The sequence below is a fragment of the Rhagoletis pomonella genome, unplaced genomic scaffold, assembly GCF_013731165.1.
Source record: "Rhagoletis pomonella isolate Grant_MI unplaced genomic scaffold, Rhpom_1.0 Rhpom_scaffold_00001, whole genome shotgun sequence".
NCBI lineage: Eukaryota > Metazoa > Arthropoda > Insecta > Diptera > Tephritidae > Rhagoletis > Rhagoletis pomonella.
In genome coordinates this window covers 56604803-56630860 of record NW_023458555.1, presented here as the reverse complement: position 1 = coordinate 56630860, position 26058 = coordinate 56604803, and the positions used below count along the sequence as shown (strand labels likewise).

At 35.9% G+C, this 26058-nt stretch overlaps 1 protein-coding gene and 1 long non-coding RNA gene across 8 annotated transcripts in view; one reads left to right on the top strand and one right to left on the bottom strand.

Moving 5' to 3' along the window:
* The window catches only part of LOC118746424 (sialic acid synthase), a 50018-nt gene extending 32939 nt beyond the window's left edge, over positions 1-17079 (top strand). For 2 of the 7 annotated variants that reach the window (XR_004993840.1, XR_004993835.1), the window contains exons 2-4: positions 15745-15877; positions 16044-16340; positions 16391-17079. Coding sequence is in view for 1 of the 7 variants with exons in the window: in XM_036480278.1 (XP_036336171.1) it covers positions 4558-5337 (780 nt within the window). In the remaining 6 variants the exon portion in view is untranslated. Of the gene's footprint in view, positions 1-4557; positions 5424-15744; positions 15878-15934; positions 15974-16043; positions 16341-16390 lie in introns of those variants that run through there. The other 5 variants (XR_004993842.1, XR_004993843.1, XR_004993841.1 and 2 more) reach the window with 5 other exon arrangements.
* Positions 17080-18146: 1067 nt separating this feature from the next.
* LOC118746453 lies at positions 18147-19189 on the bottom strand. Its single transcript, XR_004993850.1, has 2 exons — positions 18865-19189; positions 18147-18796 (listed from the first exon to the last, which is right to left on the bottom strand). It is a non-coding gene; the product is annotated as an uncharacterized LOC118746453 (long non-coding RNA).
* Positions 19190-26058: the final 6869 nt, after the last annotated feature.

The window sequence follows — 26058 nt, the reverse complement described above, 5'->3', positions numbered from 1 at the left end:
AACTAGCTTCTCTTTTTATCATGGTTGCGTGTTAGGTGTCCATAATATTTTTCTGATCATTTGAGACAACATGTTGTGCTAATGTATCAAGCCGTTCAGATCACTGATTTTTTTAGCAACGTTTGCGCTCAATTGCTGCACATTCTGAACCTATCCAATGTCTGACGCTGTCTTGAGACGTATGTTCATACAAATATGTATGTACATATCTACTAAACATAACAAAAAGAAAATTTAAAAAATTTGTTGGTGAATTCTGGTCGCTTAAAATCGAAGTGATTTTGTCAAAGAGGAAGTGGAGAACTTTTCGCCATAAAAATGAAATGAAAAACTTCGATCATAGTGAAAACGGCAACAGTGATAGTGAGTATTCAAGGTGAACATCGACTAGTATTAGTGCGCGTTAGCGGAAGCAGCGCATGATACAAAAATTTGAAGGTAAAATAGCTGAGAGGCAGCCTGAACATTTTTGAAGTTTGCTAACATAACAAAAATACTTTCAAATTTTCAATCTCACAAATATATTCTCACTCCCAGTCACAAATAAAAGAAAATTTGAACATTTTCACCTATTTGTTTTTTGTTTTACTTTTATTTGGCATTTGAGTTGCTCACAAAATTTCAGTTTAATAAAGTAGACAAATTTCAAAAAATAAATGATCGTCGACCAATTGGGTGAGCAGTTTTACCTTTAAATATTTGTTCAAGACCAGGGCTTACTCCTGTAAGAACAACAATGGCGACCTGGCTACCGATGTTCAGAACGTACTAAAATTATGGAGGAAACACTTTTCCACCCTACTGAATGATAGCAGCACGGAAAGTTGTGGAGAAGAAGAACCCGAGCCTCCAGTCGACGTTCCACCGCCTGACTATGACGAGGTACGAATAGCAATAACGCGGCTGAAAAACAACAAAGCTGCTGGAGCTGACAGCCTGCAAGCTGAGCTATTCAAGTACGGTGGCGAGGAGTTGATAAGATGCATGTATCAACTCTTATGCATAATATGGTCAGATGAATGCATGCCCGACGACTGGAATTTAAGTGTGCTCTGCCCAACTTCCAAACATAGGTTACAAGGTCTTATCGAGCGTATTGTGTGAAAGACTGCAGCCCACCGTCAATGAACTGATTGGACCTTATCAGTGTGGCTTTAGACCTGGCAAATCCACCATAGACCAGGTATTCACAATATGCCAAATCTTGGAAAAGACCCGCGAGAAAAGGATCGACACTCACCACCTATTTGTCGACTTTAAAGCCGCTTTTGGCAGCACTAAAAGAGTTGCCTATACGCCGCTATGTCTGAATTTGGCATCCCTTCAAAACTCATACGGCTATGTAAAATGACGTTGAGCCATACCACCAGCTCCGTCAGAATTGGGAAAGACCTCTCCGAGCCGTTCGCCACCAACTGGGGGTTTCAGACAGGGCGGCTCCCTTTCATGTGGCTTTTTAATCTGATGTTGGAGAAGATAATAAGAGCTGCAGAGCTGAACCGCCCAGTTACAATTTACTACAAGAGCGTGCAATTGCTGGCTTATACCGTTGACATCGATATCATCGGTAACAAAAACCGCGAAGTCTGTTCTGCCTTTTCCAATTTGGATAGGAAAGCAAAGCGAATGGGTCTGGTGGTAAACGAGGACAAGACGAAGTATATACTGTCATCAAACAAACAGTCAGCACATTCGCGCCTTGGCACCCACGTCACTGTTGACAGTTACAATTTCGAGAAAGTAGAGAGTTTCGTGTGCTTGGAAACCAGCATTAACACCGATCACTCTTGCCAACAAGTGCTACTATGGACTGAGTAGGCAATTCAGGAGTAAAGTCCTCTCTCGACGTACGAAAACCACGCTCTATAAGTCACTTATCATTCCCGTGCTGGTATATGGCGCAGAAGCATGGACAATGACAACATCCGACGAGGCAGCTCTTGGAGCGTTCGAGAGAAAGATTTTGATCGCGTTGGCGACGGCGGGTACCGCAGACGATGGAAAGATGAGTTGTATGAGCTTTACAACGACATGGACATAATGCAGCGAATTAAAATACAGCGGCTCCTCTGGCTTGGCCATGTCGTTCGAATGGACACCGACGCTCCAGTTCTGAAAGTACTCAACTCGGAAGCCGCTGGTGGTAGCAGAGGAAGAGCGATGGAAAGACCAGGTGGATAAGGACATGGCTTCACTTGGCATTTCCAATTGGCGTCAGTTGGCACAGAAGAGAAACGACTGGCGTACTTTGTTGAACTTGGCCAAAATCGCTTAGGCGGTTACAGCGCCAATAAGAAGAAGAAGAATTAGTATCATGGAACCAGCCTAAATCTAGGAATGTTCGATATTTAAGAAAGTATCGATATCATGAATCAATAAAATCTATTTCATGTAAAATCGATAACATATATATATTAAATTTGAAATTCGCCTTGAATTTGTTCTTATTTGATTTGTGAACTTGGCTTTCAACTTTTCCACATTCTGTTTTATCTTTAATTTTTTGCGTGCTAATATTGAAAATTTTACAAAAGAAAATAAAATAAATGTTGTCCTCGAGTTGACACGCATCAGCTTTGGATTGATTATTGCGAATGCGAATATTCACAACAACACTGGTATGTATGTACATACATATCGACGGCGGAGTGGAAGATTGATCTATATCGGCAGCCGGTTCGTAAACGCCCTATATCAGAAAATTTTTCAAGAACGTCCTATTTCAAAAATTGATTGAAAAATACCCTTTTTAATAATTTTGTTGGAGTACGCGATATCTCAGAATTTTGTTCCAAAATGCCCTATCTCAACTGAAAATAAATTGAAAATATGTGGATATAGGGCGTTTTTGAAGCGGCAGCTGAGAAAGGGCGTACCTTAATCGAATTCTGAAATAGGGGTATTTCAATCAAATTCTGAATTAGGGCGTTCTTGAATAATTTTCTGAGATATGGCGTTTTCGAACCGGTTGATCTTCTATTAAGCCGTCGATATGCAAGATATATCAAAAGTACGGTTGCCAGACGTACTGATTTTATCAGTCCAGTACTGATTTTTCAACTCTCGTACTGATTTTATTAATTTCCTTAATCAGTACGCTAATGCCCTGATTCGTCAAAATTTGTGCTGATTTGTACTGAATTTTCAATTCTAAGCGTAAAAAATTATAAAAGGGGTCCTTCCGGCGAATTTGGTACTCGGTAACTTTGTGTTCGGTAATTTTTCGCCATGTATTTTGTTTGTGTAATTATTTTACACAAACAAAACACGTTAGGATTATTTTAAGGTTTTTACATAACGTTGGAATTTCCTTTAACTGTAAAAAGTAAGAAGAAAATAAGTTATTTATAGTAGACGTGTTTTTTAGAGTGTTGTTAGTTATTCCGAAAATAACGTTCAGTTTAATAACGGCAAATTTGAGTAATTGAATGGCTTTTTCCTACAACTTACAATTCTTTTTTCTCTATTTACTGACATTGTAAAAGAGTTTTGCATAAAAGATATCTCAATGTGGTACATACTCTTTTAAAGAATTCTTAGCCTTTCATAGTTTTTGCGCAGTTGAAAAAAGTAATTTAAGTCAGTAGGAAGTTTGGATGCAGTCTCTAAAGAGTGGTACGTTATTACAGTTTGAAGATACGTAATTTTGTTTTTTTCAATACCACACTCAAACGAAGCAGAAGAGAGGATCTTAAGTATAAAGTTTGCTTCTTGGTGCAAACAGAGAAACCCACTTCTAATTAAAATTGTGGCGTGCGCCTTGATGTTGTCACACAAAGCGGAGGGACCTACAGTTTTACGCAGACTCCGAACGGCGATTGTATTTTTATGAGATGCTTGTTTTTCATGGCAGAAAAACACTCGGAGGTTTGCCAATGCCTGCCGAGAGACGACCGCTGTTAAGAAAAAACCTTTTTTCTATATTTTTTTGCGATGTTGCTTTGAGCAGGGTTTGAACCCAGGTGCTGCGGAGTGGGAGCGCGCACTGCTTACCACTACACCACAGCGGCCGACAGTCATCTCATTATTGCTATTCAAAAATGCCATAAACATTAAATCAATATGCGAAATACAAAAAAAAAATAATAAATTTAAATTGGAAAATATAAAAACTGTCTTCTTAGTTAATTTGTTTGCTTCTCGAAGCAAACGATAAGTATCGTAAGTACGTATCGACCAAGGCATATTGAACAAGTAGTATCAGTAGAGCAGCTGATTGTTTTTTTTCAAATTATTTGGTCTTTGAAATGTCAAATCTTTTTAATTTCTTTTTACAAAAATTTTAAATTGTCAAAATCTATTTGCATGTGATGCCTTTTTGAAAAACAAAACAAGCGATTGAATAACAGCTTTTGGTACGTTCGCCCAACTCAACGCTGATCACTGGGCCTTGCAACGGATGGATCAATGCTTCGAGAAGCAAACAAATTAAATAAGAAAGACAGTTGCAAAAATTTTTATATTTTCCAATTTAAATTTCTTATTTACGTATCGATATGTATTACACTGAAAAACGGTATGTGCTTTCGAAAGATAAATATGTAATTGTCTTTTCAGGATTCTCTGGATTTTTTGTATGCGTTGAATGTCCCTTTTATAAAAATTGGTTCAGGAGATGCCAACAACGTGCTACTCTTAAGGAAAGCAGCTAAAATGGAAATGCCACTGGTTGTTTCAACAGGAATGCAAACGACTAAAACGATTGACAATATTGTTAATATAATGCAGAGAAATAACAAGACTAACTATGCTTTAATGCATTGCGTTTCCTCGTATCCTACAGATCCAGAGGATAGCTCTCTTAACATAATACGACTTTTAAAACAGCAGTACCCAAACGTGGTCATAGGATATTCCGGTCACGAGGAGGGCATCGACATTAGCAAAGCAGCCGTGCTAGTAGGGGCGAGAATTATTGAACGTCATTTTACATTGGATAAAAAACAAAAAGGCTCAGACCACAAATGTTCATTAGAACCCCACGAATTTGGAAGTCTTGTTAAGCATATTAAAAATCTTGAAAAACTTGGCACATTGAATAACGAACAAATTTTTGAAATTCTTGGCCAGAAGAATGTTATTGAATTGGCATTAAAGGAAGTAAAACACAGAATAGTACTTCCAAGTGAGCTGCCGTGTAAAATTAAATTAGGCAAGTCAATTGTTACTGCCAAGTATTTAAAAGCAGGCGATTCATTAAAGCGAAGTGATTTATGCATTAAAGTGAGTGAGCCTAACGGTATTCCTGCAGACCATTTTGACTCAGTCATAGGCCGAATTCTTAAATGCGATATAGATGAAGACTCACCTATTCTATTTAGTCATCTTATTGCTTAGAGTTATTAATAACTAGCTTATACCCGCGGGTTCCACCCCGCGCTTTTATACAAATATGAAAAATAATTTAATGATGTTAGATTTTATTTCTGTGCCCATTTCATTATAGCTCGTTATTTTTTAAGCGACTTAAGGTATTTAGGCCGTTTAAAACTATGAAATTACTAGTTTATACCCGCGGGTTTCACCCCGCGCTTTTATACAAATATGAAAAATAATTTAATGATGTTAGATTGTATTTCTGTGCCCATTTCATTATAGCTCGTTATTTTTTAATCGAGTTAAGGTATTTAGGCCGTTTAAAACTATGAAGTTATAAAATATCGTCTGCGCGCTAGGCATACGAAAGATATCAATCCCTCTAAGTTTACCTTAAAATGGTTCCAGGTATACGACGCGTGAACGTGTAACCTTCTTGGAGGTGGCACGGCGGGTTCTAATATTTCCAACTCAAATTTAGTAACCTGGCCTTGATAAAATACCACTTCTCATTACTGTAGCAAATGCCTCAAGAGAGCTTTAGATTATAAGGCCGAACCCGGCTCTCCCTTTTCCATTTAATGAAATTAATTCTGTCAGTACGGCACTTATAAAATAAATCTCCATAACAAATTTAAAATACTTCGGGAGATTTTCTATCCTTCCAGACATATGTATTAAGAAGTTTTTAGTATGTGTGAAATAACTCACATTTTTTCCATGAGCAATTGATACATTTTGCGTACACAACTCCATACCAAGTTCCAGTATTCTTCCACAAACACTTCTTCTTCCATGAATTTAGAATTGATTTTACATACCCCAGTACCAAATCCCAGTACGCTACCTTGAACACCTTTAGAGATAAGCAGTATAAAGCAGTAAATTTGTACAGGAGGAACCATGTCCCCTTTTCGAATAACGCAAATTTTTCTCCATGAGTATGGAATTAATTTTGTATACACATCTCGGTGCCAAGTTCCCGCGCTCTGCAATAAACACCTCCAAAGATATGTAGCATAAAAAAATTCAATTTGCATGGGAGTTGCCACATAACCTATTCCAATAACTATCATTTTTCTCCATGAGTATGGTATTAGTTTCACATACATAAATACATATGTATTTCCATATTAAGCTTGAGTGCTTTACCCCAAACATTTGAAGAGATATGTAATATGAAACTTTCAGTCAGTATGGGACGTGCTACGCCTCTTTTCCAAAAACGTCCATTTTTCTCCGTCAATATGAACATGATTTCGCACAGTGTTGGCAAACTGTTAATCTGATTAACGACTAAAAATTAACGATTAAAATGTTAACCGCGTTTGACGATTTAAATTAATTTGTCGTAATCAACTGTACGATTAATGATAACATTTTTTTAATCGTTCATCGCTGACTGCGATAATGTTTAATTAATTTAAAGCATTAATCGTTAATCCAATTAAAAATAAAATCTGATTAATTTGTCTAGTTTGTCCGAGTTTGAAACCAAACACCAGTTACAGTAATTATTTGGGTTCTACGCTTATAAAAAGCATAATATAAAAAAATTATAGTTATTGTTATTAGTAATACACAAACTGGAAACTTTTACAAACCTAGTTTGTAAAACATTTGTTGGTATATGTGACACTGGTGACACTGGCGACGCTGGTGACACTGGCGACACTGGTGACACTGGTACACTGGTACACTGGTGACACTGGCGACATTGGCAACACTGGTACACTGGTGACACTGGCGACATTGGCGACACTGGTGACACTGGCGACACTGGTGACACTGGCGACACTGGTGACACTGGCGACACTGGTAACACTGGCGACACTGGTACACTGGTGACACTGGTACACTGGTGACACTGGCAACATTGGCGACACTGGTGACACTGGCGACACTGGTGACACTGGTGACACTGGCGACACTGGTGACACTGGCGACACTGGTGACACTGGTGAAACTGGTACACTGGTGACACTGGTACACTGGTGACACTGGCGACATTGGCAACACTGGTACACTGGTGACACTGGCGACATTGGCGACACTGGTGACACTGGCGACACTGGTGACACTGGCGACACTGGCGACACTGGTGACACTGGCGACACTGGTGACACCGAGAAGTGGACCAGGGACCGATCTATTCCAAAAAATCGCATTTATGGTCCGATTTGCTTAAAATTCGGTACGTAAGTAGTTTTTTAGCATATATTGCCCATTTTTTCCGAGAAGTGGACCAGGGACTGATCTATTCGAAAAAATCGTATTTACGGTCCGCTTTGCTTACAATTCGGTACGTAGGTAGCTTTTTAGCATATATGATCCATTTTGTCCGAGAAGTGGACAAGGGACCGATCTGTTCGAAGAAATCGTATTTATGGTCCGATTTGCTTAAAATTCGGCACATTGGTAGTTTTTTGCCTGGATAAGCTTATAGATTCTTGTTTTCCAAGTTTCATGCAATTTCGAATATAAATAGCTTTAAGTAACGACCATATCAAGGGGCGAATTCGTCACTAGGCAAGATTTTTTTGCGCCTATCAGAAACAACGGATACTGTCAAAATATAATTATAATATTATAATATATCTCAACTAATTTATATTTAGAAAGCCGTTTGTTAGTTTTCGCAAGGCTCGAGAGCGGCTGAACCGATTTTTTTGAAACTGCCACCTGCCGCACGTGTCCCAAGGTTGGTTTTAGGCTGAAAAAAATCTATATGTAAAGGGGGCGTGGCACTTCCCATACAAACCGTATTTCTCATGCTACATATCTCTGAAAGTGTGCATGGTAGAGTTTTGGAAATTGGTATGGAGATATACGAAATCAATCGCATACCCTTGGAGAAAAGTTTTAGCTATTGTAAAAAGGGGCGTGACATCTCCCATACAAACCGAATTTTTCATACTGCTTATCTCTGGAAATTTTTTGGAAGAGTTCTAGAGTTTTGTATGGAGATGTACGAAATAAATCGCATACTGTTGGAGAAAAATTGGAGCTATTGGAAAAGGGGGCGTGGCATCTTCCATACAAACCGAATTTTTCATACTGCCTATCTTTGGAAGTGTTCATGGTAGAGTTCTGGAACTTAGTATGGAGATATACGAAATCAATCGCATACTCATGAAGAAAGAGGGCAGCTGTTGGAAAGGGGGGCGTGGCTCCTCCCATATAAATCGAATTTTTATACTGCATATCTCTGAAAGTATTCATGGTACAGTACTGGAACTTCGTATGGAGATATGTATATAGTCGAAATCAAGCCCATACTCATGGAGAAAATTTGGGATATTTGAAAAGGGGTGTGAGGCATACAAATCTACCGACCTTTAGCTATCTTTGAATGAATTTTTTTATTAATCTGTAGGTGTGTTTGTGAGTGAAATCCTCCTAAATGGTTGTACGGATTTTAACGAAACTTTTTGTGTATTTGAGTGGGTCTCTGGATGGTTTAGTTTCACAATTTAATCCGACAGTTGGCACTGTAGTTGAGTTATTACTAAAAAATCTTATTTATGATCCGATGTGGCTAATGTTTTAAATATGTATGCAATACTATTGCAAAAACGTGCTGCCAAGTGGTGCTGAAGTCGAGCTATTACTAAAAATAGCCAAGTGAGAAAAGGGGCCGTGAAGATCAGATTAAATCGACCTGTTGCACCATTGAGTATATCGACGATCCTGCGTTGCAATTGGCCCAATGGATGTGATTTTCCAATATTATTATTCGTTCAAAATTTTAAGGTATTTCGTCTGAAATAAGTATATGTATATTGCATTTCTGTAGAACAATTATTAGCACCCATTTTGAAATTGCCACCTACTATACTGTAAAGTTTCTAGGACATTCACTATAGAACCGGGTCATTGTTGCCGCCAGGGAGTGAAGAGGAAAAAATTTATTTCGCTTTGCGAATAACCGTGCTATGAAATGCCGCACAACTGGAGAATTTCAATAACGGATATAACACTTTCCTTAGGTTATTTAAAGCGGCAAATGACCACCAAACCTTAATCTTAGCAGACAAATGTGCCAATGAAAATCGTAAACGTGAATTGTTGGTGAAAATGTTGGACCAAAAAGTTTCAATAAAATATATACAAATTTTGGGCGGGACGAAGTTCGCCGGGTCTGCTAGTAACATTATAATAACAAACATGCCAAAAGTACCAAACACTGACTTAAAAGAAGTAGTAATCAAAATAGCTGCGCAAGTGAAGGCAAACATAACAAAAGACAACATAATAGATGTGTATCAAAACGAGAACAAGAAATTCAAAACGTATCCAATTATTGTAAAAATTAATAATCAAGAACTAATAACCAAATGCATCGATTTTCGAAAAAGAAACGAAACTATTGCTACTAATAAAATAGCTCTAAACCTGAATATCAACATGCGTGGAAAAAACAGCAATGTTTATCAGCTCATGAAAAAAGAGTTTAGCAGCCTTTTTAAGAAGTTCAAACAAGAAGCAAAAGCAAAAGGCTAGGTGCTGGCGCGAAATGATAATAACAGCGCTACCATACTAGTCGATGAAATGTAAGATAAAAAAAAAAAATTAAGAAAATTTCTATTACTAGTATATAAGGTATATAAATGCCGATGAAATGTAGATCCAAAGTATCAGAAATAAATTAAATAACCTGGAAATCCTAATTAAAGAATACAGTAAAAACAAGATAATTCATGTAATAGCAGTAAGTGAAATATGGATGCACGCGAATGAAAATCCTTATTTTAATTTAAAAGAATACAATGCCTATTTTTCCAATCGCAGTGTAAATAGAGCTGACGGCTGCCTAATCTATGTCCATAAACGTATTCCTTCAACATTGGTATCATCAACCGAGTTTGAAGCAAGCAACTTTTTAGTAGTTAATTTAATAAAAATAGATATCAATTTGCATGTATCTATAGATTTTGCGCTTCTGATGTGGGAAATTTCGTAAATTATTTGGAAAAAGAAATTCTAAACATAAAAAACTCAATCATACTAGGGGACTCCAATATTAATATTAGCCGTGTTTTATTTGTCCAGAAATTTAAGCTACTAGCTTATTTTGTATGGAGGACTTACCCAACATAATTATATTGGCTTATGAAAAGCTATCTTGGCTTGTATATTGAACAAGGGGCATTGCCATTCAGCATCAGAAATTTTTTCCTTCAGCCAATCAGAAAGAGTATTTGACCAAGATTTAGCTATTTGCTTGTGATGGTTGAATAAAACATGCCTATTATAAACATGAACAATGAAGCAGTGAACTACCTTCATTCTGTGTATAGTAACGGTTTTATCTGTTTGAATAATATAAATAGTGATATACTAGAAAGAGCATCTCATGTTACACAATTATTGATCATATTCTTTCAGATAAGACTGATTTCAATTATACAATCTCATTAGATGACAACCCTATTTCAGATCACAGACTAATTTCCCTAATTATATGTAATAGCAAGGTAGAAAAGAGAAGACAATTTAACGAGATCGAAATCTTTGATTACACTAAATTTGAAGAAACTAATTTGATAAACTCTTCTATAAACAATACAAATTTCTCGAATTTCTATACCTATCTCTGTCAAAATATTAAAAGCTGCAAAAGAACCATAAAAAAATGGAATAACTTAAAAAAATCTTGGATGAATAATGAGCTACTTTCACTAATTAGAACTAGAAATAAATTCTAAAAATTAAAGAAAAAATATATTAACAACCTGTTTTTCGAAAACGAATTCCGAAAATACAAAACTTATGTAAGAAATAAAATAAGTAATTCACGTAAAAAGTATTATGGTGAGCAGACAGAAAATAATATTGACTCAAGTAATAAAACGTTGAAAATTTTAAAAGAAATAATATAAGTAAAGCCACAAGAAAAAAATACTGAAATAGTACAAATAAAATATAAAGAGAAGAGTGTAATTGATTTAAAGGAAATCGTCATTTAACGACTATTTTACCACTGTAGTAGCAATACCTCAGAATACGAGCAAAGTACTGAAATCCGCATTCCATTTAATCTCAGTTATAGCGATCCCTTGGAAATTATAAATGCCATAAAAAGTTTAAAATCTAAATCAGCAAACGGATTAGACGGAATATCTGTTCGCTTTGTCAAAACATACAAAGAAAGACTATCTGCACCATTAACTGAACTCGTGAATTACTGTTCCGTTCTGGGAACTATCCTGAAGAGCTTAAAGTAGGTCTAGTGGTTCCCATACATAAAAATGGAAGCAAAGAACTCTGCTCAAATTGTAGGCCAATAACAAAACTCAGCACTATTGACAAGATTTTTGAAAGCATTGTTCTAACATGGCTAAAAAATTTTCTGAGAGACAACAGCGTAATTGATAAAAATCAATTCGGATTCACGGAAAAATCAAATACTTTATCAGCATGTATTAACTGTACAGAATTTATATACGAAAATCTGGCTAAAAAGAAATATGTTGCCATGCTGGCGATTGACCTGAGTAAGGCTTTTGACTCCGTTAAATTGGATATAATGTTACCGAAGCTTCATGAACTGAGATTTGATAAAATTGCCATAATTTTTTTCCGAATTGTACAAATAGGAGACATCAAGAGTTCAGTGAAAACACTTAAAGTAGGGTTGCCACAAGGTTTCAAACTACCTGCGACGTTATTTGTAATTTACATAATAACGTTTTGAAACTTAGAGTGCACGGAGTTCCCCAGTTCTATGCAGACGATGGCACGTTCTTATATGCAACTGATACACTAGAAGAATTGATTAGTAACATAAAAACAGATTTGCAAGAAATTTCCAACTAAAAATCTTCTGCAAATTAATTTATCAAAAACCAATTTTATCATTTTCAATAATTTTAGAAAGATTCCTGATAGAAGTGAATATCCCGGAATACTATTCAATGGCACTTACATTTCCAGAGTAGAGAAATTAAAATATCTCGGTATATGGTTCGAAGAGAATTTGAATTGGAACGAACAGATCCAGAAAACAAAAATGAAAGTACTACCATTTAACTTTTTCATCTATCGAAACCGAAATAACATTCCAAAAAAGCAATTGTGGCTTCTATACAACTCTTTCTTTTTATCTCAAATCAATTATTTAAATCCTATTTGGACAGGTTCTCACATCAAAAATTAAGTGAATTGAAAAAGCTTCAAAGCAAAGTAATAAAAAAACATCCTCTAACTGCCACGCAGAACCAACACACACAATCTATATGTAAATAGGCTTGATATACGAAAGTACTCAATCCTTCAAACTCTACTGGCCACATATAAGTTAAAAAATAATTTGATAAAACATAATTTAAATTTCGTTGAGACCGAAAGCACTGAATATAATCTAAGAAATTCCCAAAATATCATAAGACACTTTTTCCGAACAGAAAGATGCGCAAGATCTCTTAGAAGCTACGGAATATGATTATTCAATAAATTACCTGTAGAAATAAGAAGTATAAGCAATATCCTACTATTTAAAAGAAATGTAATAAACCTACTTTTATCAAATTTTACTCACATATGAATGTACCTCAATTTATTACTCAGCCCACGTACCCATCTTTAGTTAGTAAAAATTCCTCTTGTCACAACTGATTGCAGTAAAATCCAAAAATATATTCGCTGTCTTCTCGCACAAAATACTATATTTATTAAGAAAATTGATGTATATGTTTTATATATTTATGTTGTTAAAAAGGAAAAAAATAATAATTTACTGCGGGAAATTTTTTATTCTCTTTTTGTCTCCCAGGCTAACCTAATATTCACGCACGCCGCCAATTTATTGTCAAAAATTTCTCATGCACATGCAACTTGTATAAGATCAACCGAAATTGAACGGCGTGCGTATGAAGCTAACTCAATTTCCAATTTTTGTTCTGCGTGACATTTTGATTTGACGTTTCGCTCAATGAAATCAAATGCAAACGCATGCAAGTCAATTTCGGGTGACGCAAAAAAACAAATTCGACGGCATGCGTACCAAAACGCAAGCCGCAAATATTAGGTATTAGGTTAGCCTGTTCGCCTTCTCGTTTTTGAATTAATAAGTTTTGAAAAAAGGGTTTATCACATTCCTAGGCAAGGTTTGAAAGAATATTTTCGATACTAAATTTTATTAAAACAAAATGTCGAAATCAGCTTACAGAAAAAGTGTCATCGCTAATTAAGAAAGAGATATTCTTAAATATCATAACTTTACGACACTCACATATTGACTAGATTTAACTATTTATTTTATTATATTTTAATTTGAATTATTTGATTATAAAAATATACCCCCTTATTCTAGAACTCGAATTTTCGAAATTCGTAGCTACGCTACGAAAAACGAAAAATCCACATGCTGTAACCCTTGCGAAAACATGTGCAGCATTGACCAGTTGTTTTTCGAAGATAGCTGAATGAAGGAAAACAAAGTGGAAAGGAATTAAAAAAACACTCATCATGTGCTTGTTTATTGTAAAATTGGTAAATTTAACACATTTTGAGGAAAATTATGGATTCTGATGTATTTGCAATTATAGCAGCAGAGTAAGCGGGCGCTATGGCAATGGATTCACAAAGGTATGCGGATTTGTCGGGCATGGTAACCATGGGCGCATCTATGTCAGCTTCTGGTTGAATTGTTGAACCACAAGCCAGAACTGCTCCTATGCCTGAAGATCTGATTCTCAATCCAGTTAATGCAATACAGCTTCTTCCACACCATTGAAAACATGCCCTTTGTTAGGTCCACCACCTGTTGAATTTGTTTCTGCCTTCGGCCGCGCTGAGGAATTATAACCCTTACTAAGTAGAATTCTCCTTTCTGTGTTGCCGGAGAAGAGGGGCTTCCGCATGTCAAAGATATACAACATTTCTTGTGCATATCACTCCGGCTACGCCGTCTACAGTATTTTCGCGCAGAACCCACGTCGATATTTGCGAAAAAGTGCATAGTGCAAACCGAGCTTATTAATAAGCTTGTGGTAGGAAATTTGAAACATTTATCTTAAATAAAATGTGAATCCTTTGATTACACGTGTATGTTAAAGTTTTTGGATTCGGGTTATGCGTTTGGACACAACAACCGAAAATCGTTGTACATTAACTAAACCGGACCCAAGTTTCTCGATAAGGGGCAACAAATATTCTTTTTCGTTTATATAAAGCAGTGGATAAAAATATACGTATGTGCGAAAGGCAAATTTATCTGCTAAAATGAACACCACCAATATTTTTTGCAAACACACATCGATTTCATCTTTTATTTCGCCTCCGATACAGAATTGTTTTCGTACAAAATTACGCAAAAAAGCTTCGTTCGTTTTTAGGCATGCCATTGTTACGAATTTCGAAAGTTCGAAAATACGATTCGGATTGCAGCATACTATTTCTAAGATTCGTAGCAAAATCCGAATACGAAAGAGTTGCAGAATAGGGGTGACAGTTTATTCCTTTACAAACACTAAATGAAAATAAGTTTAATCTTTGAACAACATTAAAAAAAATCTACAAACTTTCGTAAAAATTTCGAACTTTCTATTTCAATTTTATCTCTTAATATATTGCAGTTTTTTAGTCTAATAAAGTGCAAATTTAAAGTAGCTGTGATTTACAGTTGATGTATGGCATATTTTTGACGATGTCGGTAATTTTCTTCCATATTATCTAAGTATGTTCGACGTTTTTTTTATGAAGAAAATTAGCAACGCCTTCATCAAAAAAGAAATATTATGTTATAAGTGCATACACATTTAGGTTAAAAGTGTAAAATATGTAAATGTACCTACATAAACTTTCCCATGAATACCATTAAATCATTGGGAAACTTTTTGGGAAAGTTGTCAAGCTTTTTTTATATTTTTCTGCAACATTGCCTCTTTTATTTGCAGTGTAAAATTCGCGGCCTCGGATTTTCTAAAACCGGCCTTTACGTACGCTTCGTCATCCATAATAATACAGACAAATTTCTGTATAAGACGGTCGTGGAATTTCCGAGCACGTTGTTTCGTTGCGATTAGGAGCTGTATTCACTTTGTAAGAACGTAGCCCTCCGTTTTGCGTACTTTTTACATATATTATGAGGTGGGTTTTTTCGAAGGCTGAGGTGAGCTCAGCCGATCCAGAGTCCAGTGGAGGTCCCACTAACTTCCACCAAATAAAACACATTCAGCCCAATTCTAAATATTCCCGTCCAGTTCATCCCTCCCGGAGTCTGTTGTTCTCGAGAATAAAATCCTCCAATTCTAAACTATCGGGGAAAATTAAAATATGGGAATAGAAGTTCGAAAATTCGAAAATGTGAAGTTGGCTGTGTTTCTTTGAAGAAATTCTCTTTTGACAGTTGACACGTAAACATTGTAATAAAAGCCAATTTGTTCATTTCTGTTATTAAATTACATTTTTCTTTTTAATCTAAAGATAAAATGTACAGCATAGCCTTCCATTTGGTAGCAGAAGAGATGGACGAAGATGTGGAGCAGAATCGGACACAAAGGATGGAAAGGAGGCAGTTACGCAATGCAACAAACCCGCTTGAGTTGTCCCAAGCTTTGTAAGTAAACAAAGAAATTGGTATACTTATTTTACATTAATATTTGTGTTTTTAAAGATTTGAGAAATATTATAGGGTAAACAAAGCAGCTTTTCGGTACTTAGAAAAAAGTCGTTCGCTGTTTCTCCGCTGATAAAACTAAACGTAACTTTACGCTTCTTTGCAGAAGGTGGCTATCAGACGGGAATCGAAAAAGAATACGACGTTTTTCTTGCTCAATGTAGCCTCAGCAAAGTGGTTAGCGAAGTTATACATATTTTTGAAACTAATCTTTGCACAAAATGGATCCGTTTTTGCAGAACAGCGGAAGAAAAACGCAAAATTTCATTGGCACTTTACCGTAAGCATGGTATTCCAAGTGTGATGGGATGCATCGATGGGACACGTCCGCATTATAGCTGCCTCCCAGAATAAACACTTATATTATAACAGAAAGGGAAAGTACAGCTTAAATGTCATGCTGGTAAGTGATACGTTTTATTACTTTTTACCTCTAATAATTTTTTTTTTCAGGTGTGTGATCATCATCTACGTATTCAGTATGTAGATGCATCCCACCCCGGTGCTTGTCACGATTCCTTCGTTTGGAATACCAGCGAGCTACGAACTCACCTTGAACGAGAATATTTAAGAGACTTGGGCAATTATTTTCTGCTTGGTATAGTATTTTGGCGATATTAGATAGTACAAATTATTTAACTTTTTTTTAATGGGGGACGCCGGATATCCTCTAGAGCCGTGGCTTTTAACCCCGCATAGAAGTCCACAGGAAGGATCCGTTGAAATGAAATTCATCGAAGTTCACTCAAAATGCAGAAATGTTATAGAACGTACCAATGGGGTGCTAAAAATCGATGGAGATGCCTTCTTGGAGCAAGAGAGTTGCATTACTCCCCAGAAAAGGCAGGAAAATCATTGTGTGTTGTGCATTGCATAACATATGCCTTTTTTTCAGAGTGAATAGTGTTATGGATTTCGACGAGTCACACAATTCAACTGCCCAAGAAAGTGAGGTGATATCTCCTGCTTCAGCCCAATATTTGTCTACTGCGCAAAGAATGAGAAATAACATTGGAAATAACCCACCATGCAAAACATGAGAAATAAGCAACAATCGCCAATGGCAGCAAATTGGCGACTCACCGATTTATTGCTGTGGTGACAAATCGGCAACATCACTTCGTTCATGTCAATTTTGAATAAAAAAGTTCTCAACAATTCCGAAACTTATGAATATGGCGTCAATAGTATTGGCCAAAAGCATCTAAATTATGCCCAAGGACAAGATTGAAAAAATAGGAAATCGCACAGCGAGAAAATGAATTAATTCCGATTGTAAGTTGCAATTTGGTACAAAAAAATAAATGAAGTATTAAAAAGAATAAAATTATTCCAAAAATCGCCTGAAGCGATAAGAAAAGGACTCATTCAGGTAATAAGAAAACGACTCGCCCAGGCGAGTTGCCTTCGGCGGACGTTTTAGAGCGACCGGTAATAGGAAATCGATTCGATGGCAATATTACCGGCAATAAATTTGTTTCCGAGGGCGACACGTTTTCTTATTGCTGGCAACACAAATTGTTTGGTGGGAATATATAAATACAGTTTCAAAATATGAGTACCCAACAGCAAAAATCATCAGAAAAGTTTCTATATATAATAATGTTTACATATAATTGTATTTATGTATAACAAAGTAAATTCAGTCTTCTTGACAATAACAAAACAAGTAACGAAAATAAAGGAAAATTAACATATTTTCATAAGTAAATATGTACACTGGCGATCAAAAGTGAGTGTATGGTGTTTTTGTTAAATATTTGTAAAGTTTTTGAAGTTAAAATTTGTTTGTTATTTTATTATAAAAGTATGGTTTATACTTCAATCAAAACCACAAAATTCAAACTTTCAAACTATATACAGAAATTCGAAAAATTCTACAAATTGTTTTTTAAATTTTGCACCACTTAATCTGAATTTTTAGAAAAAATCATCAGGTACATTGGCTGTCTAATTCTAGTAAATCAAGTGTAAGTTTTAAGCCACAAAAAAATCGCGTTAATTTTTTTTTATTAATTTTTCTAATTTCTTTGCGAAGTTTGAAAGTTTTACTTATGTGGTTTTAATTGAAGAATAAACGATATTTTTATAAGAAAATTACTTCAAAAACATTGCAAATATTCAACGAAAAACACCATGCACTCACTTTTGATCGCCAGTGTATGTATATCACATTTCAATTGCAATATTTGTTGGACTTTAATTTTTCTCAATTTTGTCTTCCACCTCTCTAAGCTTCAATCTTTCCATGACTAGATTATGCCGCTTTATTTCTTCTAGTTTTTCTTTTTTATAGACGTTATGTCTTCGAAATGTTCTTTCTGCAGGCTATAAAGCCTGTCGATGGAATGTAAGTTTTCTTGGTGTACTGTTGCTGGTCTTTCATTTCTGAAGCAGCAACTTTAATACTGCCACACATTGCTTTATGTATGACAATCTCTTCCTCGAGGACATCATAAGAATAAAGTTTTTGCGTTGGCGTTTGGCGTGACACTTGGCTGTTGCTGTTTTTAACACTTGTTTGCGATTTTTTTGAGGGTGGCGTTTGATAGTCAGTTGCTTCGGAGTTTTCTATCAACGCATTTGAGGTGACTTCTACTTCACGCTCCACCAACGGTACTTCAACCACCTCTGTGTCTTCGATGTCTGGATTTCGGTATTTACCATTGTCGTTTGTGGAGCTCAGCCCGAATTTGTTCGCCACGCCTTCCACTCATACCTTCATGCCAATTAAGCTGTAAATAGCCTCTTCATTGGCCGAAAACTTCTGCTCAAAATTTGGGCCCCCACCAGTTGCTCTGCTCGCTTTTAAATTTGGGCCGCCTTTTGTCGCACATATTTCTTTTGGTCTGCCCACACCTGAAATGTGTTTCGTATTTAAACTTAAATATGTATATCCTCTGAAACGTATATTAATTTCCTTCTACCTTTTTCCACTCCGATATGTTTTTACTTGGAGACCCTGCACAGTTTAGTTCTTCTTCCGCCTTACGCCAAAATCTCACAAGCTCGTCTTTGCTGCCTTTATGAAATCCTCGCGCAATATCGGGATGAGACTGCATCAGGTCCAAAAGCAGCTGCAAGTTTTTACTAAGCTTTATGCAAATTTTTATAGAAAATAAATAAAAACTCACATTTTAAACAAAAGTTCGCTGGCGTGCGTTAGGGTGGGGTGCAATAAGGCCATATTTTTTTGGTAATAAGGCCATAAATTCGATATGGCTTTATTTCCAATTACAATTGGTAATTAAGCCATATGGCTTTATTTCGCTTTCAAATTTTTATGTTTCTTTTATTTGAACAATGGAAAAAGTTCGCAACAAAACTACTAAACCGCCTTGAACTACAACTCCTTCTCCTTCGCGTCCAGCCGCGCCGCGCTCCGCCATTCACGCGCCGCGCGCGCTGCGCCGGCCCCCGCGCTCCGCCCTTCACACGCGGCGCGGTGCGGGGAGCCAGCAAATGTGCACCCGCCAGGTTATGCACTCGCAAAATTAAAACTTACCTAAGTACATATATTTATTTTTCAATATCCAATAAATCCGGAAATATTAAATAATGATTTATTTCATTTTATTAGTAATAATTTGTATAAATTTAAATAATTCAGTATCAGTTTCAAGAGTGTGTCCAAGGCGAATTTAATAATGAATTACAACAAACACATCATTTGGACGTAATGTTCAGATAAATTCAGATTCGCCGTTAACACCGCCTTGAGAGTGTCATTTCAGAATATGGCTTTATTTCTCATTTGCGAAACTTTTTGTATGGCTTTATTTCTCTTTCTGATTGGAAATAAAGCCATATGGCTTTTTAAAAATATGGCTTTATTGCCATATGGCTTTATTGCGTATGGCCTTATTGCACCCCACCGTGCGTTAGGCGGAAAAACTCATAAATTGACAATCATTCCCCGCTCTTTTTGTCATCCATAATACCTACTTTTTAAGCGGGAAAAAATTCTCCACTTTCTAAGTCAATTTAGAATAGGAGGAATGGAGGATGAGAAAAATTTCCCCGAGGTTTTTTATTCAGAATACGGGAAAGGGGGAAAGAGAAAAATTTCCCCTTTAGTTTTCATTCATAATTGGGCTGATTATTTTCGTGTATTTAATTCGAATACACATGCATACGCACAAACAGCGCTGTGACTAGAGTTTCAGCAGCCCTATGTCTAAAGAGAGGGAGAGGGAGAGATGACGTTCGTTGTTGTCGTGCGGTCGGGTCGGAGCGGATGGCGAAAAGAGCGCTAGCAGCACGGCAGGTGGCTCTCTGGAACGGATTTTATCAGTCCAGTACTGATTTTTCAACTCTCGTACTGATTTTATTGATTCCCTTAATCAGTACGCTAATGCCCTGATTTTTCAAAATGTGTATTGATTTGTACTGAATTTTCAATTCTAAGCGTAAACATATTTAAAAGGGGTCGTTCCGCTGAATTTGGTACTCGGTAATTTTGTGTTCGGTAATTTTTCGCCATGTATTTTGTTTGTGTAATTATTTTACACAAACAAAAGACGTTAGGATTATTTTAAGGTTTTTATATAACGTTGGAATTCCCTTTAACTGTAAAAAGTAAGAAGAAAATAATTTAACTATAGTAGACCTGCTTTTTTCGAGTGTTGTTAGTTATTCCGACAATAAAGGGACATTCACATACAACTTTCCTCGCTTTGCTTGATAGTTCAAACTTTGACAACAAAGCGTGAAACGCAGAAGGTATGCTACAATCATATATGTAATACTCCTATATTGGCAGTAAGAGCTATTACCGTCCGAAAACACTACAGTGCAGATATATCAATAAACACGTACGAAAGAAAAGGAACACATACGTTTATAAATAAACATGTACACAACACATATACAAAAACGGCACTCAAGTACACAATACATTGACAAAAACGGTACTAGACTGTCTCGCTTTGATTTCGGAATGTTTACACATTGAGAAGTTAGCTTACTGCCAATATGGAATGGCTACAATAAATGCTTTGACAGCTTTTGCGTTCTCCTTTTCCTCCATATATTTTATCTGTAAAATAGATAAAAATCTATAATAAATATTATAAATGTGAAAGTTTGTATGTTTGGATGTTTGGGAAATCATCACGCGGAAACGACTGCACGGCTTTGGATGAAATTTTTTACGCAGATAGTTTATGACCTAGATTGGAAAATAGGCTACCTTTCTTAAGAGTTGCCACCTGATAAAAAGTTTCATTAAATTAATACGCGGAAACGACTGAATGGATTTGCATGAAATTTTGCACATAGATAGCTTATGACCTAGGTTAGAAAGTAGGCTACTTTTTTTAAGAGTTGCCACCTGTTAGAAATGTTTAATTTAATTAATACGCGGAAATGAGTGAAATGATTTGCATGGAAGTTTTCTCCCAGATAGCTTATGAGCTAGATTGAAAAATAGGCTACTTTTTTAAGAGTTAATAATAATAATAAGAGATTGTTAGAAATGTTTAATTTAATTAATACACGGAAATGAGTGAACTGATTTGCATGGAACTTTTCACACAGATAGCTTATGAGCTGGGTTGAAAAATAGGCTACTTTTTTAAGAGTTAATAATAATAATAATAGATTGGCGCTTACACATATGTTAGTGTTTGGCCGAGCTTCTCCTCCGACTTGTGGCGTGCGCCTTGATGTTGTCACACAAAGCGGAGGGACCTACAATTTTAAGCCGACTCCGCTGTTTTTTCATGGCAGAAATACACTCGGAGGTTTGCCATTGCCTGCCGAGGGACGACCGCTGATAAGAAAAACCTTTTTCTATATTTTTTGCGATGTTGCTTTGACCAGGGCTTGAACCCAAGTTCTGATGAGTGAAAGCGCGCATTGCTTACCACTACACCACAGCGGCCGACGAGAGTTACCACATGCTAAAAAAGTTTAATTAAATTAATACGCGGAAAAGTCTGAACGGATTTGCCTGAAATTTTGCAAGCAGATAGCTTATGACCTACAGTGGAAAATAGGCTAATTTTTTGGAAGAGTTGCCACCTGTTAAAAAAGTTTTAATTAAATTAATACGCGGAAACGACTGAACAGATTTGCATGACATTTCGCACAGAGATAGCTTATGACCTATGTTGGAAAATAGGCTACTATTTTAAGAGTTATCACGTATTAGGAAACTTTAATTAAATTAATACGTGGAAATGTCTGAACTGATTTGCATGAAAGTATGCACACAGATAGCTTATGACCTAGACTAGAAAATAGGCTACTTTTTTAAGAATTGCCACCTGTTTGAAAATTAAATTTTGCTCAAAGATGGTTTATGACCTGGATTGAAAAATAGGCTACTTCCTTAAACGGTTTTCTGATCAGAACGAAATTTAGTACACTTACTACGGATTTCGGAAGGATGGTCTTAGACTGAAAGTAAGTGCGATAACTCAAGGCCCCTCCCATACAAATTGGAATTTTCATATTACATACATATCTCTGGAAGGATTTGTGGGAGAGAACTGAAACTTGGTATAGTGATATGTATGTGAAATCAATGTTGGCATTAATCGATTGATGTTTTAATTAGTTAGTTAATTCGATTAAATTCAATCTGCTTACAGTTAATCAAGATTAATTTTAATCCGACTAAACAGTTAACCGTAACCGCGATTAAAAAAATAATTTTTCTTTTTCTTAATTTGATCAAGTAGGTTTGGTGATTAATTAAGTTATGCTGGAATTTTCCTGTGCACACAAAGCAAGTTAATCCAGTATGGCTAAGTCGGGCTTCCTCATCAATCTAAGCAATTTGGTGTGCATTTTCATTAAGATATATGTATACCAACAAACGTTTTACAAACTAGGTTTGTAAAAGTTCCCAGTTTATGTATTACTAATAATAATAATTATTATTATTTTATATTACGTGCTTTTTTTAAGCGTAAACACAAAATAATTACTATAACTGGTGTTTGGTTTCAAACTCGGACAAACTAGACAAATTAATCAGATTTTATTTTTAATTGGATTAACGATTAATGTTTTAAATTAATTAAACGTAATCGTAATGTTATCATTAATCGTACAGTTGATTACGACTAATTAATTACAATCGTCAAACGCGATTAACATTTTAATCGTTAATTTTAAACAGATTAACAGTTTGCCAACACTGTGCGAAATCATGTTCATATTCACGGAGAAAAATGGACGTTTTTGGAAAAGAGGCGTAGCCATGGGCGTCGCTACGTTTGGGCAGGGGGCTCGGGTCTGCTCATTATCATTATCATATAAATATGATGCAATGTATGCAAATGCCATTTTTTAACACAATTTTCACAATTTTCTCAATTTAACTTCACAGCAAAATATGCAAACAGCTAAACAAAGCAAAACTAGATGCTGTTAGCTTATCCACAAAAATAATTGTCACCAAACAGCTGACTGCGTTTGTTAACAATAAACAATGACAAATATGGTTAAAGTTGATACACAATCACTTAACCCCAAAAAAAGTTGTTAACTAGAGATGACAACGTACAATTTGGTTAAAATTAGAATCAGAATCGCACTACAGGGCAATTAAAAAAATGCGTATAATTTTCGTCACGAAATTAATATCATAAATTTTGTGATTCTAGTTCAGCTTTCGTCACTCGAAAATTTTACCTCAAAGAGGTGTTTTATTTGATATCAATTATTTTGGGATACCAAATTTAAAATCAACCAAAATCCAAACAAAAATCTTAATGTTTTATTTTTCCCAAATAAGTTGCTAAAAACCCTATCTAAATCTAAATGATTTATTGAAATATTTATTTATTTATTTATTTATTTATTTATTGTCTATGAACATACAAAGTTCTTACAGACTAGCAAATAACTTACATATGTATAAATAAATAAAAATAAAAATGGGAAAAATTTACTAGAAAATGGTATACAACAGATTTAAAAAAGAGCCCTTCGACAATGAGAAGTCAAGAGCTACCGAGTTAGCAATGAGATTAAGATCCCGTGTAGCTCGCGCAACTGGAGCATTACTCGCAAAGATGGTTTAACATTGAATTCAATTCCTTTGAAACATATATGTTTTTTTAAGAAGTTTCACTTCTAACACGTGTACGGTGCTGCACTCGCCTTTTTTACTGATGCGTTTTTGCTCAGTGGCAATTTATACATAACTACTAATGGCACATAAGGCGAAATAAATACATTCATACATAAGGACATATGTATATACAAATGTAGGAAATACTTATATATGTACAAGAAAACAAACAAATCAGCAAAAATAAAAAGATTCCTTATTTATTTAATTATGTATCGCGCGCAGGGAAGTCAACTCGCGGGAAATTCCCCCGATTTGCAGGGAGTTTATGTTTAGGTGGCATCGGTGAATGGACAGTTTTTTGCGGCAAATTGGGTATGTTACGTTTATAACTTAAAGTAACTAAATTAGACGAATATGTTAAATTTTAACCATTTTCCGCTATTTGGAGCCACATTTTTTCGATTTGAATCGTAATATCTCCACAACAAGAGTTTCCCAGATATAAACTATACACCAAATGAAAGATAAAGTTTTGGGCTAGACTTGAAGAAACTTTGAATAAAATCGACTGACCAGTTTTTGAGAAAATTTTCGTTCGAAATTTTCAGCGGCCCGATTTTTAGTTTTTAGGCGATAACGTTGTGACATATTTATATCTCATAAACGCAAAAGACAGCGTTAGATAGCTTGTTTCAAGCCCCTTCTACTGATATCCACATGAATGGTATGAAATGACTACGGCCCCTGTGGTAGTTTAAAAAGCTACCTTTTTTGGAATTTCTGGCACCAGCCTCGCCCGCAAAGGCATACGAATCGAAACATCCTGGAACAAAACCTTCTTATTTTGTTGGTACTTTAATACCTGAAAGTTTGGAAAAAATTAAATGAAGATACGTGCAGACGCTACACACATCGCACAGCATCTCGTAGTGGAGACACGAACCCAAATCAATTTAGCTCTATATCTTTCCAACTAGTAGCCTGAAGGTATCGTTGAAAAGGTATTGACCTATAGAATAACACTAAGGGCCGGTTGTTCAATGTCTGATTAGCACAAATCGGAGGTAGAAGCTCCGGTTAAGTACAACGACTGCTTTATCGATCACATGTTACATGCATGATCTCGAAATCGTCGATAGTGTAGTGGTAGCGATAACCAGACATTGAACAACCGGCCCTAAGTATGTGGGGTGTACCCTCATACCCCCTTAAACCGGCAGCAGCAATAAAACGTTTTTTGTTTCGCAACGCTTTAGCCTAATTTTTAAGAATTTGGATCATCTTTTATGAAATTTGAATATATTTTATGGACACACACATCCTTTCCAACGATACCTTAAACCTGTCGATTGGACGTCTGGATAAAAACTTCCAAATCTCGTATATATATAAGCGAGCCATTTTAGCATGCTACTGTGGCTGCTTTCGTCACTCGCGCGCACTGCCGTGCGCTGCATTAACGACCACTTAAAATCGATCTCGAATCTCAAACTATTGTCAATTAAATCGAATGCTTTGTATTGCATGCGCTTCACGTTTTTCGTTTTCAATCTCATAAATGGTTTATAATGACTTTTGCTAAAATTTCAAAATCAACAACGGGCCCTTAGCTTAGATGAAAATGCTTCAGTTTAAGATAGACTTTACATATAAAGAACTTTTCTATTTAAAACAACAAAATAAAATCTTTGTAAGAGCTGTTTTCATTATATTGGTTTGCTCAAGCAGCAGCAGTATGGTACCGCGCGGTATAACCCCGTATGGCATGTTTGCTCATGTATGGATATCTTACTATTATTATAACGGTAAAAGTTTGTATGTTTGGATCAGTGAATCCCAAAGTGGTCCAGGTGGACCCCCCGGGATCCACGGAAGACTTGACGGGGTCCACGGCGACGTGAACAAAATATGGGAGTCCATGAAATGTAAATGGGGGTCCACGAAAATTTATCTGGTTTCGATGTAAAGAACCAAAATGGTTGCTTGATAGCCTCTTTATTTAACTTTAAATTTTTGAGTGGTGTATAGTGCTCTTGACGCACTGCTGCACTTACCGTCACTTAGTGTTTTCACGTGGGGTAGCCTTAAAGGC